The sequence below is a fragment of the Heterocephalus glaber genome, unplaced genomic scaffold (genome assembly GCF_053883595.1).
Source record: "Heterocephalus glaber isolate CG9 unplaced genomic scaffold, H.glaber_assembly_v1.0 deba00000738, whole genome shotgun sequence".
NCBI lineage: Eukaryota > Metazoa > Chordata > Mammalia > Rodentia > Bathyergidae > Heterocephalus > Heterocephalus glaber.
Window position 1 is genome coordinate 8313508 of NW_028258161.1, and position 14693 is coordinate 8328200.

General features: G+C 46.4%; 1 protein-coding gene across 4 annotated transcripts in view; it reads right to left on the minus strand.

Moving 5' to 3' along the window:
* Positions 1-14693, minus strand: part of Itgb1 (integrin subunit beta 1) — a 51608-nt gene that overhangs the window by 33243 nt on the left and 3672 nt on the right. For all 4 annotated transcript variants that reach the window (XM_021242094.2, XM_004861882.4, XM_087206943.1 and 1 more), the window contains exon 2: positions 1149-1215. In XM_021242094.2, coding sequence (XP_021097753.1) covers positions 1149-1215 — 67 coding nt within the window. The remainder of the gene's footprint in view (positions 1-1148; positions 1216-14693) is intronic.

Consider the following 14693-nt stretch of genomic DNA (forward strand, 5'->3'; position numbering starts at 1 on the left):
CCATGTCACTTCAAATTCGTCAAAAATATGACTTTTATTGATTATATTTAGTTATACAAATGTACCCTATTTAATGTTGGACAGACTTAGATGGCTTCCAGTTGCTTTTGTGGAATTTACACAAGCTTGTTCACATGCACACACAAACACTCCAAGTGCACGCAAGCACCCCAAGTGTGCGTGCACACACACACACACACGTATACAGGCACTCTGATGGCTCCTTACGTTTAACCCTTAGTACACATCTCATTATTTCCTTCTAACAAATTCAAAAAAAAAAAAAAAAAAGACTACCAAATTGAAGGGTAAATTAACAACATTGAGTTCTTAATATAAAAAGATTGTATTCATTTAACAGGTATAAATTAGAATACTAAATTTAAGGGTCAGCTACTTAGCATTTCACATTTTTTCCTATTTTACTAACCATTTCTTTTCTAAATTTTTTCTTAGTTCGTTTACAAGTTTTTCTGTGGTCAAGTTCATCAGTTCTTATTAGATTTCTACATATATTAAGGAAATTAAACCTTTTTTAGCCTCTCAAGGTGTTTATGGTGCTCTTATCATACAGATACTGGGTTGGGGGTTTTTTCATAATTTAAATTTATCAATAGTCTCATTAAGGTTTGCTTCCGTCATCTGTATATGTAATAAGTCTTTCCCATCCTAAGAACAAATATTTGAGATTTGCAGAAAAAAATGGGTATCCACTATTCCAGATGTGGCTGAAACACGGTCACAGAGGGATCATACAGACCTTAAACCTTTTCACTGCTGTTCTAAAGGATGCCAACATTTTCCAAGACTTTTTTGCTCAAAAGGGCAAGGACATCTTCATCTTTCAGATAAGGTACAGTTTCTAGTCCTCTGCTCCACACACAGACTTAATGTGCTTCTGAATGTGTCACCTGCCCTCCCTAATGGCCTCCCACTGTCAGAAGACCGGCACCCCTTCAGGTCCCCCCTTTGGGTCCCCCGTTCACGGCAGCATTCACCACTGCCCTTCAGCCAGCACCCTCCGAGAGCGGAGCCTGATCCCGACCGCCTTGCAGTCCCTGCCTCGGGTCTTCCGGGGCCTCTAACTGATCAAAGATTGGCTCAAGACACTGAAAGAAACGATAACTAGGAAAATAATTTTTTTTTACCTGTTTGGCCAAACACACAGCAAACTGAACTGAGCAGTCCAATCCAGAAAGCCAGTTGTAAATTCATCTGAAATACAAAATGTGCATCGTTACAATAAGGAAGTCAAAAATGCTTTCAAGGGGCCAGGGATTTAGCTCAGGGGTTCCACTGCCCGCCTCACAAGCACAAGGTCCCGAGTTCAATCCCAGGTAACAAAACAAACAAAAACAAATGCTTTCAATACACAGTGTTCCGCCCTCTCAAACCGTTCCCCCCAGGCCCTCTCCTCGCCCTGTCTGCCTCTCTTCCTCAGCTGTTACCTCACCTTTCACCCACACCCCTGGAGTAGCTTCTACCCTAGATCCCGCAAATCCATTCTGGGTGTTCTCCAAACTGAGTGTTTCAACGTTTCACTAAATGCTAAAAGCCATCAGTTAAAAGTGCTCAAAAAAAGAATAACAAGACTAAGTGTCCCCTAACACTGGCAAGCCAGGAAGGTTCTGTCCCCTGGAATCGTGATCTCCGCGACTGACATCCACATCAAGGTGCCTGCCCCGCCCCGACCGCGGCTGACTCAGTCCCCACCCCAGCTTACAGCCCTCCCATAGTGTTCCTTCCCCAACCCAGCTGTTTTATTTGACCTGTTACTCCTTTTCTAAGAAAATCAACTACAGATGAAATTAGCAAAATATTCAGTTAATTCTCCACACTTTCCAGATCTACAAAGTAGGCCCCCAAAGAGCCTAAAACCTTGAGCAAGCCTTGAGTATCTCTCCGAATCCCTACAGATAAAATTAGGTAACATTCTGCTACGAAACTGGCTCGGTATATAACTTTTCTCAGTCTTCAGAGTTGCACAACTTGCACCTTACCAGATCTGTGTACCTTGGCCACGAGCTCCTGGAGAGACTTCTTAACTACTTCCTGCCCCAGCAGCATTTCCAATCTAACAAGGAGTAGTACCTGCCCCTCCCACCAAGTACATTTCAAAACAGTTTAGCTCTACCAGTTATCAAAAGTAGTAAATTTCAGCCGGTCACAGTGGCACACACCTGTGATCCCAGCACTTGGAGGCTGAGGCAGGAGGATGGCTGAGAGTTCAGGGCCAGCCTGAACAACAAAGCAAGACCCTGTCTCAGAAACAAAATAAATAAATTGCAGCAATATAAGTAAACTAGCAATGAGCGGGGGAAAGCTTTTTAACCCAACAGAAACATGCTGCTCTCATACTGCTGAAACCAACTGGTAGTTGTCAATCAATTTCAATAGCTGAAGCCAGTTGGAAGCTATTTGAAAATAGTGTGGCAACATCATGAAAAAAAAGACATTGAAAAGAGGTTTCTGCTATCTAACTCACCAATTCAATCACTGGGAATTCACCCTAAGGTGAATGAATAATCAAAACTATGTGAGAAAATAATTAAAATATAAAAGGTGGGGCCGGGGATTTAGCTCAGTGGTTCCGCCGCCTGCCTTGCAAGCGGAAAGACCAGAGTTCGATCCCCAGTATATATATATATATATATATATATATATATATATATATATATATATAAAAGGTGATATACATGCACCCAGGTTTAGTATGGTTCTCTATTTCCAACAGGCAAAAAATGCAAGCATCCTATTCGGTGGTATACTAGGGCAATCCAACTGCAGCAACTTTATGGACTATTAGTCATAAAAATAACAATACAGCAACATTAAAAGACCCACAGAATAAGTCTGGAAGCAATGTGTACATTAACGAGATAGGAATGCCAGTTATCAGTTCAGAAGCACGTAAAATAACCAAAGAGACTTGGAGAAGACAGTTGTACGACAGTAAGGTTTTTGTTTGTTTAAAAAATTGTACTGGGGCCGGGGATTTAGCTCAGTGGTTTCGCCGCCTGCCTTCCAAGCGCGAGGACCCGAGTTCGATCCCTGGTACCAAAAAAAAAAAAATTGTTGTACTGTTCTTTTCCCTTTCTTAATGAAAACAATTCTGTCCCAGCTTAACTATGAATTTTCCCCTTGGGAAATTTCCTTTGGTAAGAAACAAGGCCAGCGACTCCCTGGTAGAGAACCGGTTTCCCTCAACGCCCTCGGCCTCCAGGGCTCAGGCTGCGGACCTCGGGCACCGGGACCCCCGCGCTGCCCCTGCTCACGGTGCTGCTTAGGGTCACTGTAATGCGTCCAAGGGACCCGCAGAGGCTGACACTCAGGTCCTGCCTGACAGGTGGGGTGCGGGGTCCACCCACGGGTGGAAAGCCATCCCCCAGGCCACACCGAGGAGCCCGCAGACCAAGCAGGGCCCTGAGGAAGCGCATCCCTGTGCCCAGTGTGCGTCTGGCCGGCTTCCACACCAAGCGAGCAGAACAAATATTTGTCCCATATAAGGACTGCTGCGTATTTCTCCAGGCCATGCTAACGACCACTGGACTACCTTGGGAAAGCTTGCAAAATACCATACAATTCAGAGCATCTCACTGAGATAAACCCACTAGGCAACAAAAAATGTTACCTAATATTCGGAGGCTATGTTGCTTTAAAATATTACTTCAAATGCCACCGTCCTTTCCCTCTAGGCCTGGACGAGCCAAACAAAGACATGGGAAACCCTTGAGCCTCGGGGAGAGCTCCAAGCCCACGGGCCAGCAAAAGGAGCCACCGGTGTTGAAGAGCAGCTGCGGGGACAAGGGCAGCGCTGGAAAGACTAAAGGACGGAGGTCAACCGTCCCGCGAGCGCTGGGCACCGAGACACAGAGACACAGAGACACAGAGACACAGAGACACCGGCGCTGGCATTAGACGGAGGAGGCACTGGCTGGTGTCATGGAGGCCAGCCGCAGGGAAAGGGAGAGGTCACGGAGCAGAAGCGTGTTTAAGAGTAACGAGGAGGGGTCCAAGAGGGTGCGAACCCGGAGACAGGCAGGGGAAGACAAGGCAAAAGAATTGAAATGTGTCAGGTAATGGACTGACGCCCATGTAATCGTGTATGCACTGCAAATGTGCGCAGTAAAAATAAAAATTAAGAAGTATATAAAATGAAGAAGCTCTCGGAGCAGCCAAGAAGGCTCCAGAGCCTCCCCGTGAGCCTGGCCGTCTCCGGAAGGCCCTGGAGCCCTGGCGCGTGTGAGGAGCGGCTGGAGACAGGCAGAGGCCCGTCCTCCACACGCCCGTGACAACGAGCTGTGGCCCCGGGCCAAGAGCGGCGCGGCAGATCCCCAGACGCCTTCCCGCCCCAGAGGAACAACCTCGGGGGGCCGGGGGCGGGTCGTTTGCCAGGCGGTGCACTTCCGGGGCACTGACACGAGCCAGCCCGTGAGGAGGGGACCTGGCGAAAGGTGTCGGTGGGGCCCTGTCCTGACCCTACCCGCGTCCCTGCAGTGTGGTCGGAGGTCTACCACCAGCCGGCTACACCGCCTTCTCCATCCTCAGCGTGCTACAACGGGCGGCCCCTTCCTACCAGTCCTGCAAGAGCACTCTCTCCCTGCCTGACCTGTCTGCCTCCACTCTTTCACTCATTCACGCTAGCTCCTTCGTTTCTGGCCTGGATAGAATTCACGTTTACCACCAAAGAGCTTCCACAAGCAGCCCTGGCGACTGCGCACCTTCCCTCCTACCTCACACACTATCCCCTGGACTCTGCGGCTGGCTCCCTCTCTCTGGGGAGTGAGCTCGGGTTTCGTGTCCTGTCTGGAAACACAAATGACTGCTGCTTCAAGGAACTGTCAGTTCAGTTCAAAGACGAAAATACAAATCAGTACAGAAACGTGACGGCTTCTGCAGAGAAGACAGGACACGGTGCGTTGGAGACCCTGAAATCTGCGTAGCCAACTCTGGAGGCTCCATGGAGACCAAGGATTTCAGCTAAAGTTGAAGGCACAGCGAAGGCGGCGGGAAGCTACTTTCCTCGCCAGGGTCTGCATGTGCAGCACCACGGAGCCCTGGGAAGGACTGTAGTGACCTTTTCTAGCGCTATGCTTTGCGGTCTCCTCTGCTCCCAAGCTGGAATCCTTTGTCCTACTTTTTCTCTTTACAGAAAAAAGAAAGAAAACATATGTTATACCCTGTTGGTAAAATGAGTTATTATTTTATCCTCATAAATTTCTACCCTAAATATAAATTTTATTATTTTACAAACTTAAAATATTAAAAAGGCCAAAAAAGAATCTTGAAGTGCTTATATATTTCAGAGATTTAAGTTCTGAGCTGGAAATAGCAGGAACCGAGAGGGGCCAGGAAGGAGGTCACCAAGTGCTGTCCATGCAGAAAGAGTTTAGAGTTTATTCTATAAATAGGAGAGAAACCGAGCAACTTGGGGCAGGACAGTAACAGGAGGTCGCACACGTGGCAGGACTCTCACGAGGAAGAGGGTGGTTGGCAGACAGGAGTTAGGAAAGAAGCACAAAAACCACCGCCAAGGTTCAAGCACGGGGCGACCTATGTGTGAGCTCAGAAAGCAGCAGCGGAGGGAGGGGCTGGGATGCAGTGTACAAGATCCTGGGTCTGATCCCAGCACCACAAAAACAAGAAAACAGCAACCGACAAAATGACAAGAACACGAATAGGAGGCAGGCAGCTGCGTGGACTGAAATTTGCTTGGAGAAGGAAGGGTGAGAGAAAAAGGGAACCGAGAGGCGCCATCGCTTTTCATACAGAAGAAAGCGCGCGCAGAGCTGTGGGAAGTGGTGCCTGCAGGGAGGCACCCTGTCTAGGCTGTAACTGCCTCAGAGCAGCCGGGGCTGAGGGCAGAGCTGAAGAGGGGCGTGCACGGGAAAGGAGGTGACACGGAGGGACCACCAGGCCCCTGGGCTCCACCTCTGCGCACAGCAGGGAGGAGGAAAGGGGCCACAAACCGAACCGGGCCCAGGCCAACTGCTGGGAGACAAGGGGAGGCTGGGGTGCAGACAGTGCTGCTCTGTGCCCTAACGCCCACGGGCACACCTGTGGGTGCCAGGACAGGCTGCAGGCGCCAGGGAAATGGCCCGGTGTCAGTGATCAGCGATCGAGCCTCCAAGTACTGCACAAAGTCACCGCTCAAGCTTTATGCTAAACTGTATTAAATTACATGACACTTTTCTCTGACGTTACTCAGGAACTGGCAGAAGAACAATGTCTCAGAATTCCTCAATGTGTAGCCAGACGTGATGGCACCTGCCTGTAATCCCAGCACTCCTCTGGGAGGCTGAGGCAGGAGGATGACCAGTTCAAGCCCAAGAGTGGGCAACTTGGTGACTCTATGAGATCTAGTCTCAACATTTAAAAAAAAAAATTCAGGAAAAAAATTAATCTGCAGACGCTCTATAAATGGAAAAGTTACTATAGATACTCTAGTGGGCAATTTTCAGTCCTTTCAAGTTATATATAACCCAACCAAAACCTGGCTGTAAAATGCCTCATGCTTATGTCCCTGAAGCCAAAACGTTATGAAACCCAAATTAATTTACAAATAAAAGGCCCTGAAATAATAACTGCTCATCTATAAGGTGGCCAACCAGATAATCCGGATGTTTATTATTATTAATTTGCACAAAAGCACAAACTCAGAACTGAAATCGCAGCGGCTTAATCTCGTGGGGTATATGCTGGGGTCCCAGCCCCTGAAGCTGGGATCGCTGAATTCACCCTGGCAGGGCAGGCCCAGGGGAAGAAACCAAAAGGAACTGCTGACAGGAAGTTTGCAACAAAGAGGAGGAAAGACCCAGCAACCAGGGAAGAGGGAGGTGGGAGAAGGGCCCCATGGCCGAGGACATGAAGGAGATGGACAGGGAGCTGGGTCACACACGCGGCTCAGCACAGCCCAGCCCGGGGCTGGGAGGCAGTTTATCCCAGGGCGACTCCAGAAAGAGGGGTACCGTGAATACGGTGGGCCAAAGAAAAGGAAAGGCCAGTGCCTAGAAAGATGCTTCGTTTATCAGGGTGCGCCTGGGCCTGGATCTCACTGAGAACCTCCGAGAAGCATGCAGAAAGGACTGGCAGGGTCACCGGGAGAAGTGGGCTCTTCAGCTCCAGCCCTCATGGACGACGTCCCCACACTGTGCCTCGAAGGCCAAGGAGGGGCACAGGAGCCCCTGACACAGTGGTGGCAGGGGTAGAATCTGCTGGACAGAGCGCGAGAGGTGTTTTCTGCAGGCATTTTTGAACCTCCTCGGTGAGGCAAGAAGTGGGAAGGAAAGAAAGACAAGGCTGGTGACCCCCAGGCAGGACACCCACACTCATGAGAACAAAGGCAAATGCCTTGCGTGGAAGAGTTGTGTCGGGCATATCCAGCTCTTATGCCCCCACAGGAGACGCATGTGGCTGACCTGCCTGACAACTGTCATCACCTGCAAGTCGTTTCTTCATGTGAGCTCTGTGGCTACCACAAAGTCTTACTATAATAAATGATAATGTGATCATCTTAGTTACTTCCCTCATTGCTGGGACCACTTACGCACACAAGACATCCACTACTTAAAGGGAGGAGAGGCGTGTTTTGGCGCACATTTCAACCCATAGTCCCCTGGCTCCAAACCCCCAGACTCTACCTGCAAAAGCCCCACCTAGAAGCCCAGGAGGCTTTGGAGGACATCTGGAAATAAACGATAACAAAGGAGCTAATGATGACAAAAGGAGTCTCCTCGGGGATCACAAACAAAACCGAAGCTCAAGGAAGGCAGCTCGAGGCCACACTGCACAAAACAGCACAGAGCTGAGAATGGGCACTTGGAGGCCTGGCACAGCTGGCCAGCCTGCACCTGCTTCCTCCCCGCAGAGGGAAACACCCGATGTACCTTAGAGGCTTGACATTTAAGTTGATACACCTGTAATATCTGTAACAAACTCTAGCAGATAATAAGTACTCCCTAAGTGTTACTTGTTACGATTATTAATACAATATGAATAAAATGTTTGAGCATTTTGCTTCCTTCTGTTGAAATTATAACCAGATAACCCTGGATGGATGGATCCACATTAGGAAAGACACAAGATGCGAAGAAAGGAGAGGCTTAGAAACAACACAACTACAAAAGGAGATGCCTGCAGACTGTGGCCATCCATTACTCATGTTGCGCTTGACAACTTCAGTATCAATATGCAGTTATTACACTGTTTTCAGGCTCTATGTCGAAGTAGGATTGTTCTATTTAATGTGCTTTCTATCTATTAGATTCCTAACAATGGGTATGTAGAACAATAAAAGCAGCCAAACCTGGGTGTTTGGGATTATCTTGTTACACACAACACAGTTATGTCTAAAAACTAACATCACAGAACAGCTTAAGGAATCAGCAGGGTGGGGCATAACACAGCTAACAGAAATAAGAGCTGGGTGTGGTGGAGCACGCCTGTGATCCCAGCACTTGGGAGGCGGGAGGATCACCGTGCGTTCAGGGCATCCTGAACTGCATTTAAGTCCCCGTCTCAAAAAGAAAAAAAAAAAAAGAAAAGAAAATGAAATAAGGAAGAGCAACTGAGGAGTCCTGGGTCCTGGGGAAGCAAACCTAGCAGATAATAGAAGGAAACCACCCTGAAAATAGAGCTTCCTAGTAAGGTTCAATCAGAATTCTGTATTACTCAAACAAAATTACTAGCTTGAATTCATTCAGGGACTGCTATCCACTGCAGACTGCAGGAAAAAGGAAGAAGGAAAGCAGATAGGAGGCAGACAAGGATATTACAGCACACTGAATTCGGATGCTTTAAGGTAATTAGTAACAAAACATTACTTCATTTACCTTAACACATCAGACTTTGATCTCAACACCTTCAAAAGACTAATGATAAAGATAATTATAGAAATGATGGTATGTAATCTCCTCCAAAGAACGCCATGAGGTTGGGAATGATATCCTTATTCTACAGATGAAGAAACCAAATCACAGGAGGAAGCAAAGGATGTAAAGGTGGAATTAAAACCTGAAAGGGCCAGAGATTTAGCTCAGTAGCACCGTGCCTGTCCAGCAAGCACAAGGTCCTGAGTTCCATTCTCAGTATCAGGGGTAAAATAAATAAATAATGAAAGCCTGAGCACCCGATTCTGACCGGGTTTGCTCTTCATGACACTGTATTTTCTGAAGGCCTACTAAGTCACTATTTTAAAAGAAAGAACACCCATCTTGTATTAGAACTGACTCAGAACACAAAAATGGAAAAGGCTTGTAATGGTCTATGAATTTTTTTCGTGGGAATTCAAAGTGAGTGGAGGCCAAAAGTTATTTTAATTGTCATGTTTCTTAAGTATAGACACAGGTCTTATGTCTTGTTCCTACAAAAGAACTTCACGCTAAGATCATTTTTTTTAACCATATTTAATTTTATATAAGGAGTCACAATCCATTCCTTGACCAAAAAATATTCTTAAGGATATCATACAAATAAAACTCATTTTAGTAGTTAACATCCCCAAATATATGCAATCGTTCCCTCTATCAAAGAGTGAATACTTATTTTACTCTTCACAGTAAACTCTTTTCATAAAGATGTTACAGTGGTTTTACAACCTCTCCAAATTTTTAAATATACACTCATTATTAATATTTTCAAGCTGTGTTATAAATAACTCACTTGGCATTTCCTTTTACATTTATAGATAAAATCTTTTTTAAAAAACCCTTCATATGTACAGATGAGACTCCCTTATTTGAAATGTTTGGAACCAAAAATGTTTTGGCTTTTTTTTTTTCAGATTTTGGAATATTTGCACATAGAAAATGAGATATCCTAGGTATGGGACTCAAGTCCAAAAATGAAATTCATGTATGTTTCATATACACCATATACACCTAGTTGAAGGACCGTGATGCATTATTTTTCCTATGCCTGCAACTGAAAATGACGTGTGAGAGGAGGTCAGGTGTGGAATAGTCATTCGATGTGTGGCATGTTGGTGCTTGAAAAGTTTGGGATTTTGGAGCATTTCAGATTTTCAGATTAGGGATGTTCAACCTATACTATCTTTGAGAAATTAATTACACTCTAGAAAAAAATCACTTTAAAAAAAAGTAGAGAGTTGGGTTTATTTCGAAGTTTTAAAAGAAGGTCCCTATAAGCCAACTCATAGAGAAAAAAGTATCCACTGGGTTTCTTCCAATAAAATCTTTATACAAAGTCACATTTGTATTCAATATAAATAAAGTCAACAAATATTTATCACTAGGCCTGTGACGGAGTTGTAATATGAATCCAGATCTGAGTGAAAATCCCTAGCTTTCAATATAATTAGATTTCTAACATGAAAAGCTAAAAGTTCCTATTCTTCAAATACTTGCTTTTCTGTTATAACATTCGTAAACCTTTTCACCTTAGTGGTGGGAAAGATTCTGATACCTATATATGGTATATCATAAATCTCCCCTAAAGATATAATAAAGCTGGATTTATCTCAAGTTGTTCCACCACCACTTTCTGCATCTGCTTTTAAAAAGGAAAAAAATGTCAGCAACATCTTTTTGTCAATAACATTTTAATATTAAAAAGGAGTGTATTCCAGAAAAAGAACAGCCAAACTGAAGGAATCCAGGAATTAGAATGTTGTTCACCCTGCTTGCCTCTCATAGAGGATAATAAAACGCGAAGAGCGAGAAACAAAGAAACAGAAACCACGCTGAGCTCTGTATCAGCAGAGGTTGACAGCGGGGATGAATTCATACCACAGAGAAAGCATCTTTTCCTTACAGGACGGATGATTAAAGCTCAGCATTTCTTTCTGTCTGGCAGGAAGAGGTCTGGTGGTGATGACTGAGGTGTTTATCACCCAAATAATAAGCAAGAATTCATGACTGCCAAAATTTAGCAGGAAGGATAAAATAAAGAGGGGTTAGAAAAGAGAAGAGAGGGGCCGGGGATCTAGCTCAGTGGTTCTGCCGCCTGCCTCACAAGTGCAAGGACCCAAGTTCAATCCCCGGTACCAAAAAAAAAAAAAAAACAATGGGAAGAGAAGAGGCTCAGGAACTCGTGGCTGAGAGCTAGCAGCTCAAGGCAGTCCCTGCCACTCCTGCTACACAATGGACAGACAACCTCAGGATAAGCTAGAAAACGTCCCAAATTCACTACTCCCACCCAGAAGAAAAACGGGTTTAAGGAACCTGAACCTCTCTCTACCCAATGATGACACTGGCCTGAGGCTGCTAAACTCCCACCAACGATTTGGTTGCTCCAAAGCTCTTGGTTCACAAAACAATATGAAATCTGCAGACAGCTCACAACACAGCCAGATACTCAAACAAAATTACAGCATCAACGAATGAAATAAAACTCATCGCAAGTGACTACCCACCATCTCCAGGAAAATGAGAGTGTGGACACCAACCCCCACCACCACCCAGTTCCTCACAAGTGTGAGAGGGATCCAATAGGATAGACTTCAACTGGGGGGGGGGGGTAAAAAAATATCTCCGGGACAGGTGTGGTGCCACACACCTGTAGTCCCAGCACTCAGGAGGCTGAGGCAGGAGGATTTCCGTGAGTTCAAGGCCAGCCTGAACTGCATAGCAAGACCCTGTCTCAAAAAAAAAATCTCCGGGTAGGACCCCACATCTGAGCTCGGCCTGGGCAACGCAGCGTGACCCTGTCTCAAAATAAAAAGTATTGAGGAGGTAGGTCAGCGGCAGAGCGGGCGCCCGAAGTCTGTTCAGGCCAAGGTACATCAACAATGACAACAAGCACGTTTGTTCTACCTGAGCTCAATTAAAGAGAACGGTGAGTCATGTCCCCAAAGCGTATAATTTTAGCCACTCTGTGAGCAGCCCATTCTGAAGTTCCTCCTTGACCCAGCTAATTCTGAACCACCTTCAGCTCTGCCTCCCGCCTCCGCCACAGAAGTGAGAGGGACAGAGTGCCAGGTGTGTGGTCTGCGCACAGCATCATTAGGGTTCTGAAACTAAGCAGGGAGCAGTCATCTAAGCTCTCATGTCACTGGCCCATAAGCTGGGACTATCTGCTTCAGAACTGTTGGAAGAAGAAAACATGGCCGCGAATGGGAAAACTCTCAGCCACAGATGCCTTCATCACTGGATCTTCTTGCTCACCGAGTCACTCACTGGTCACGGGCTTCTAAAATACGAACCGGAGTGACCAGCAGTCACCTCGATCCCTCTTCCTTTGGTGCCGGGGACAAACCCAGGGTCTCCTGCTTGCCTACTAGGTACACTCTACACCGAGCTGCACTCCAGCCGCACCTGCTAGGCCACCAATGCTTCTCTAACAGGTGCTTCTTTCTTCTTCTCTTTTCTAAACACGGGACAGCCCCTCGTGTACTGTTTCGTTATATTTCCCCTAAGATGACATTATAATACTTCATCTTTTTCTAAACTACAACCTCCTCCTGTAATGACCACCACTAGCTCTTTAAGAAGCACTGAAGTTATAATATGAAATAAATCATACGTAAGGCATAAAATACGAGATGTGGGGAAAGAGCTAATAAATTGCTATTTCTGACTTTATACAGAGTATGAAGTTATTTAGATATTCATTCAATCAACATTTATATGCCACAATGTGACTTCCATAGTTCAAATGGTACAAGCCTGATTTTACAAATAAGTATGTTCCTTATCCCTTGACTGAAACTATACTCCCCCTAAGCAAAACAAAAATGCTAATTTTTCTTCTCACTTTCTGACCTTTTTTGGCCTTAACTGTATATTCAACAACCCTAATAAACAGAATACTCCTTTCTTTGTGGTCTTCAAAACTTTTTCAGAGTGGGGGGGGTCCAACCCAGGGATGGGCTGCCACTGAGCTATATCCCCAGCACATGCACACGCATGTACGCACACACACACCTTTTATTTTTACTTTGAGACAAGTTCCACTAACTTGCCCAGGCTGACCTGGAACTCACGATGTTCCTGCCTCAGCCTTTTGAGTAGCTGGGATTACAGGTGGGAACCACTTCTAGGTAGCACCTAGCTACCAAAGTAAATGGCAAACCTTCAGGGATGCACAATAACAGGGTGTTAATTTTACTCCAACTTCTATTATAACTAATTGTATCATGTCTGTGTCCCGATAGACAAAGGTAAGACTTCAATCCTCATTTTATACACATACCCCTCACGCATCCTAATAGATAACCAAATGGGCAAGTACTATCTGCTAATTGGACGGGACTCTGCCCTGGCTATAGAGTACTTTGAATACATCACCCTGCATCCTCCACATCTTCACTCACACCGGCCCAAGCTTGGCAGCCCGCTGTATCTCCATCATGTCTTCCAAAACCTCTTAGGCCAATGCTGATCTTTTTTCTCAAAAACTATTAAGAGGGCCAGGCGTGGTGATCCATGCCTATGATCCCAAACACTCAGGAGGCTGAGGCAGAAGGATCACAGCAAATTCTTGGCCAGCCTGGGCTGCATAGTGAGTTCAAGGCCAGCCTAAACTGCATAGTGAGACCCTGTCTCCAAAAAAAAAAAATTAGAAATTATTAAGAGAATATGAAGTATGACAAAACTAAGGCAAATGTTTAATTTCTGTAAATTTATTACAGTAATAATAAATTGCAATGCCATTCATCTCTCTCAAAATACCCCACTCTTTACTGAGTCTTTAGTTGTGCAGGTGTGGCAGCCTTGATGGCCTGAATCCGTTCAAAATGAAGAGGGGGACACCACAGTGCTTCTGTTAGATGGCACCCAGCACCAGCACTCGATGTATTTTTTGATCTCACCTCCTAAAGACACTCGAGAACGAGGACTTCCAGAACTGCTTCAGAGAGGAGTAGGTTGACAGGACACGGGTTTGAAGCGAGGTGGGAGATTTTAAGGGGGTCAGTGGCAATGGCTCTCTTACCGTCACAGATTTTTAAATTTCAGCATGCAGCATGTTTTTGGATTACACCTCCTATGATGCATCACAGCACACTGTGTAAAACATTCTTGGTACTTGTTCTGTTTTCCTGAACGGGACAGAACTTGTCCCGACCAGACGATTCACCGCACATGAACGACCATGCCAACTTCTTGATTTATATTCACTCAGTGCTGGATTTTTTCGACTTTTTCGCCGCCTGAGACTCGGACCCTGCGGACAGACGAACTGGACTGCGAGGCTCACCCTCGCGCACTGCGGGCCGCCGCACGGGCACTGTGCACTTGGGAGCCCGCAGAGCGCGGGCGCTCACGGGAGAGAACCAGACTCCGCAGCGCCTGGGTCAGGTGACCGAATCAGGTGCGAGAACCAAAGCCCGGGAGGTGCAGGGTTTGGACAGAGGTCACCCGGAGGCACTGAAACCCGGGCTTGCTCCTCACTACATCCAAGCGCTTCTCCAATGTGGCCAATGGCAGCCACCCCAGGAAATGGGGCAAGAAAATGTCCCGCAGAGGACCAGCAGTTAGGAGAAGCAGCTGAGAGGGAAGCACTGTCCTACATCACACCCCTTTCACCCCTGGCCCAGTGAGCGCCGGGTCTCACTGTCCAGTCTGCGCCCGCGGCCTGCAGGCCAAGAAGACCGGGCCTCAACCTCAGGCGCAGCTCCCTCCGCGGTTCCTGCCCGGCACTCACCTGCCTCAGACATCTCCACCCCTGGGTTCACAATCCCCACCCCCCAGGGCCGCCAAGCCCTGCGCTCCGCTGCCAGCCCCGTGGACGCACCA